The sequence below is a fragment of the Microtus ochrogaster genome, unplaced genomic scaffold (genome assembly GCF_000317375.1).
Source record: "Microtus ochrogaster isolate Prairie Vole_2 unplaced genomic scaffold, MicOch1.0 UNK47, whole genome shotgun sequence".
Lineage (NCBI taxonomy): Eukaryota > Metazoa > Chordata > Mammalia > Rodentia > Cricetidae > Microtus > Microtus ochrogaster.
Genome location: NW_004949145.1, coordinates 2,089,240 through 2,094,077, shown reverse-complemented (window position 1 = coordinate 2,094,077; position 4,838 = coordinate 2,089,240). Strand labels below are relative to the sequence as shown.

General features: G+C 46.6%; 1 protein-coding gene across 1 annotated transcript in view; it reads right to left on the bottom strand.

The window, feature by feature from the left end:
- Tmem150b (transmembrane protein 150B) overlaps positions 1–1,817 on the bottom strand; it is an 8,314-nt gene extending 6,497 nt beyond the window's left edge. Inside the window, exons 1-4 of the mRNA XM_005369335.2 lie at positions 1,750–1,817; positions 1,463–1,522; positions 1,306–1,373; positions 882–1,009 (exon numbers count right to left, since the gene is read on the bottom strand). Of these exons, the coding sequence (XP_005369392.1) occupies positions 882–1,009; positions 1,306–1,373; positions 1,463–1,522; positions 1,750–1,817 (324 nt within the window). The remainder of the gene's footprint in view (positions 1–881; positions 1,010–1,305; positions 1,374–1,462; positions 1,523–1,749) is intronic.
- Between the last annotated feature and the right edge of the window lie 3,021 nt (positions 1,818–4,838).

Here is a 4,838-nt window from a genome sequence, read left to right as displayed (position 1 = left end):
TTTTTCAAAATAGGGTTTCTCTGTGTAACAGCCCTGGCTGTCCTGGAACTCACTCTATAGATCAGACTGGCCTCAAGAACTCAGAGATCGGCCTGCCTCTGTCTCCGGAGTGCTGGGATTAAAGGTGTGCGCCACCACTGCCCGGCAAAAATAAAGGAAGGAATATAATAACAATAACATAGTAGTAGTAGTAGTAGTAGTAGTAGTAGGTTGAGGAACCCAGGAGTAAATGGGCACGCAAATAAACTGTTGGGCAAATGACCAGCGGAGGCAGTTTGAGTGCCCTATGGTCTCTCACACCCTGCACTTCACTAGCTTTCGGCAGGAGGCTGAACGGCAGAGACAGACAAAATCAGTAATAAAATAAACCAGTGAGATTTTTCCTATCCTTTGCCCAGACATTCATTCTACAATTATCTATAGAGTCTATAGAGTTTCACGAATGCCGACACTAGAGTCCATGAGTCTCTGCTCATTTCTGACCACCCACAGACAAGCAGCTTGCTCTTTAGGGTTCCGTCAAGGGGACTGCAAAGAGTTCGGTGGAGATTCTGTATAGTGAGAGGCCACAACCTTTGTACCGATTGCAGTAATTTCATGATTAAATGAAACGGAGACTGGTGACTGCAATAAAATACTCCCAACTCCGAGGAGGGTTTCACACGGTTCTGAGTACACAACCTAGCACAGATTGCTCACTTCACAAAGCCCTCCAAGCTCCCGCGTGGTCCAAGACTAATGAGAACTACAAGTCCCAGAAAGCCTTGCGAGTCAAGTGTACAGAAAGAGCGGCCAAAAGCCGCGGGAAACATAGGGAATTGTAGTCCGGTTTCCGGAGACTGACTACCCACCCCACCAGGTTGACTCCCAGCGCATCTCACCTGGAAATTGCCCACTATGGAGGTTCCCAGGGCACAAAGGAGTCCCGACCACAGAATCAACTGGTTTTGCCATGTTTTTACGCCCCAGTCCCGGAGTTGATGATAGCGCACAATGCAGATCCAAATAGCTAGGAAAGCCACGAGCGAGAGTTAGACTCACTACAGGGTTCCCAGATGAAGGGGACTACTTGGAACAGGAAGACGCTGGGTTCAGAGATAAGAGTAGGATAAGGGAAGAGGATATTTGGAGGTACAGGGCTTTGGGGTCTGAGGGAAGAGGGCTGGGGCCTGAACCTTGGATTCTAAGGGAGGAGGGCTAGGATGTGTTCTCTTGGGAAGAGGGGCCAGTTGTCCTGATCTGGGGAAGGAGGAGCTAGGGACCCTTTGGGTAGCTCTGGGCCGGTAGTAAAAGGAGAGAACTTACCTAGGGCAGCTCCTGTATTGAGTACTTGGCTGAAAATGCAGCTCTGAGGAGCGTAAGACCCACAGTTACTGCAGAAGATTAACATGGTCATCTTTTGGCTCCTCCCAAGTGAGGCCCTCCGTTTTCCTCCCCCACCAACCCCCTCAGCCACAAAAACCTGATAAAGGGGAAGCCTTTCTGGAGATCCACAGATCTGTTACCCACGGCAATTGCAAAACTGAGATAGATGGAAGGAATACAGGAAGTCAGTAAGGGGCTTGTGGATAGCTTTCCCTTCTGTTGACCAAACAAAACACTTCACTGTGTTAATGAATTTCTGCCCCTCATCTTCTGTCACAAGCAGCCCTCCAACACCCAGCTATCCTCCCCCAGACCCAAGAATCCAGACCCCAGCCCTTCTCCCTCAGACCCCAAGCATCCTTTAGTCCTGCCTCTGCTACTCACACAATCCAGATGCCAGCGATAGCCCATAGAGCTAGGATGATTGGTAGCAAGAACAGGTAGCTCCACATGCTGGACTCTGTAATAAAAGTGGAGAAGCTAGGTCTCCCAGGTCAGGAAGCAGTCCTCAGGTGTACGAGATTGAAGAAACCGCTTTTATGGCCACATTCGCTGGAAGACTGGTTGAGACAGGGCAGCCTTTGCTCAGGGCACTTTTCCTGTTTTTCTCATGCCTAATCAGATGATGTTTGTCTTCCTTTTGGTTCTTCACTTCCTTCACCTCCACCTCAGGGGTCTCTGGGTTCCTCTAGGGCCCTCACCTCTCCAAGTTCCCTCAAGTTCTCTTAACTTTCTTGATACGTTTAGGTCTGTGTGCCAGTATCAAGAAAGACGGGCTTTGATTCGAGGTGTGGCCAGGGAAGGCAAGCCTCCACATTCCCACAGAGGCAAAGTCCAGGCTGAGTGTATATGAGACATTGGGCCTTGGGTCTAATCAGTCACTTTCTGTAGGACACCCAAACCACCACTTCCTGTCTCAGATGCACAAAAGCGTCACCCTAGCTTCAGGGAGCCCCTAACTTCCTTCCTACAGCTCTGTGGGTTCAACGTCCGAATTCCCCAGAACTTTATTCTCCCTACAAACTAGACACAGCCTGCTGAAATACGTGTATATGTGTTTCTTCTAGAGTCCAGCCACCTTAACCTACCTGCGAATCCAGGTTTCTTAGTTCTGGATTCTGCTATCGCCCAGGCTGACTTGAATTTGTGATCTCCTGTCCCCGCAGCTGGAGGTACAGTCCTGCACCATCAGGCCAGTGGGTGGTTCTGGGTTTCTGCTTCCTGGGTGCTGTAGGTTTGTTTGGGTTGCTTGATGTGACATCCTGATGACCCCACCCCATGTCCTCCCCTTACCCTTTCTTTTTCTATTTGAACAGAGTTCCCCAAAACAGGCAGGGCGTGGGTGGGAAAGGGATAGCGGTGATGAGAGCTCCCCTCTGAAGTCCCTGCCCCAACAAGCAGTCACTTATTCTTCATTTCTTGGTTTTCTGAGACAGGATCTTATCACATAGCTAAGGCTGCCTTGAAAGCAAGACGCCCTGCCTCAGCCTTTCTAGTGCCCAAAAACTCAGTGGATAAGAGCACTTGTGTAAGCAGGAGAATTTGGGTTGGAATCCTCAGCACCCACCACACAGGCATGGCTGTTTGTGTCCATCACTTGCATTAAGACTCAGATCTCAAGAGTCAGCCTAGCCTAAAGGAGAACAAGCTTCCCTCGCAATAAACATACCCTGAAGGGGAAAAGGTAGGTGGCAAAGAAGACACAGGACGTCTCCCTGGGCTTCAGCCTGCATGCATGCACTCATATGGTGGTACGCGGCCACACACACACACACACACACACACACACACACACACACACCAGTGAAATAATGGTAATGACAAAAGCAATAAACTGTTAGCGAGAAGGCAGTGCATAAAGACACCCGAGGGAGAAGCTGAGTCCTGAGTTCAGTCTCTGGGACACATGATACAGAGAACTGACTCCTCACTTATGACATGGCACATGCAAAATGAATAAAAACAACTACTAACAACAATAATAAAATTATTATTAATAAATTAGTATTAATTTTTGTTAAACTTTATTAAAGCCAGCTGCCATTTTCCTTCCCAGTTTTGCCCCCTCTTAGTGCCTTCATGGGTCGTATCTCCCTCAGCAACCTCTTTTCTTCCTTTCTTTTTCTTGTTTATTTTTATTTTTTGGTTTTGTTTGTTTGTTTATTTTTCTAGAGTGGGTTTCTCTGTGTAACCCTGTCCTGGAACTCACTCTGTAGACCAGGCTGGCCTCAAACTCAGAGGTCCTTCTGCCTCTGATTCCTCCTGAGTGCTGGAATTAAAGGTATGCACCATCACTACCTGGCTTTCTTTCTCTCTTTCTTTCTTTCTTTCTTTCTTTCTTTCTTCCTTCCTTCCTTCCTTCCTTCCTTCCTTCCTTCCTTCCTTCCTGTCTGTCTGTCTTTCTTTCTCTTTATTTTTTTTTCTTGAGACAGGGTCTCATGTAACCCAAGCTATCCTCAAATTCACCATGTAGCTTAGGATGACCATGAACTCGTGATTCTCTTGTCTCTGAGATTACAGGTGTACATCACTATGCCTAGATCAGGGCTGATGATGGAGCACAGGGCTTCACAAGTGTGAGGCCATTACCTTACCACCTGAGCTGTCTCTTTAACATCTTCTTCTTGAATTTTTTAAAAATTACATTTGTTCATGGCTGGAGAGATGGCTCAGTGGTTAAGAGCATGACTGCTCTTCCAGAGGACCTGAGCTCAATTCCCAGCACCCACATGGCAGCTCACAACTGTCTGTAACTCCAGTTCCAGGGGAAAGATGCCCTCATCTAAACATATATGCAGGCAAACCACCAATGCATTTGAAATAAAAATAAAACATAAAAATTACATTTATCCACCTTTTTTTTTTTTTTTTTTTTTTCGAGACAGGGTTTCTCTGTGGCTTTGGAGCCTGTCCTGGAACTAGCTCTGTAGACCAGGCTGGTCTCGAACTCTGCCTCCCCAGTGCTGGGATTAAAGGTGTGCGCCACCATCGCCCGGCTTATCCACTTTTTTTTTAGAGGCGAGGTCTCACCATGTAGCCCTGGATAGCCTGGAAATTTGCCCATGTATACCTGACTGGACCAAAATTAAGAGATCCACCTGCCTCTTCCTCCTGAGTGCTGGGATTAAAGGTGTTTGCTACCACCACCTTGCCCGTGATTTTAATATGTGTGTGTGTTTGGTAATTTCTGTTTTGTTTTGTTTTGTTTCTTTTTTATGTTTGTTTTGATTTTCATGATTTTGTTTTTCTGTTGTTTTTTCTATTTTTTTTTTCTGAGAGAGAGAAAAAATATGAAGTTGAGTGGGTAACGAAATCGGAAGGATCTGGGAGGAGTTGAGGGAGGGAAAATATATACTGTATTGAATAAAAATATATTGTAAAAAAATTTTTTTTCTGTTTTCAAGACAGGTTTTCTCTGTAGCTTTGGAGCCTGTCCTGGAACTCCCTCTTGTAGACCAGATTGGCCTCGAACT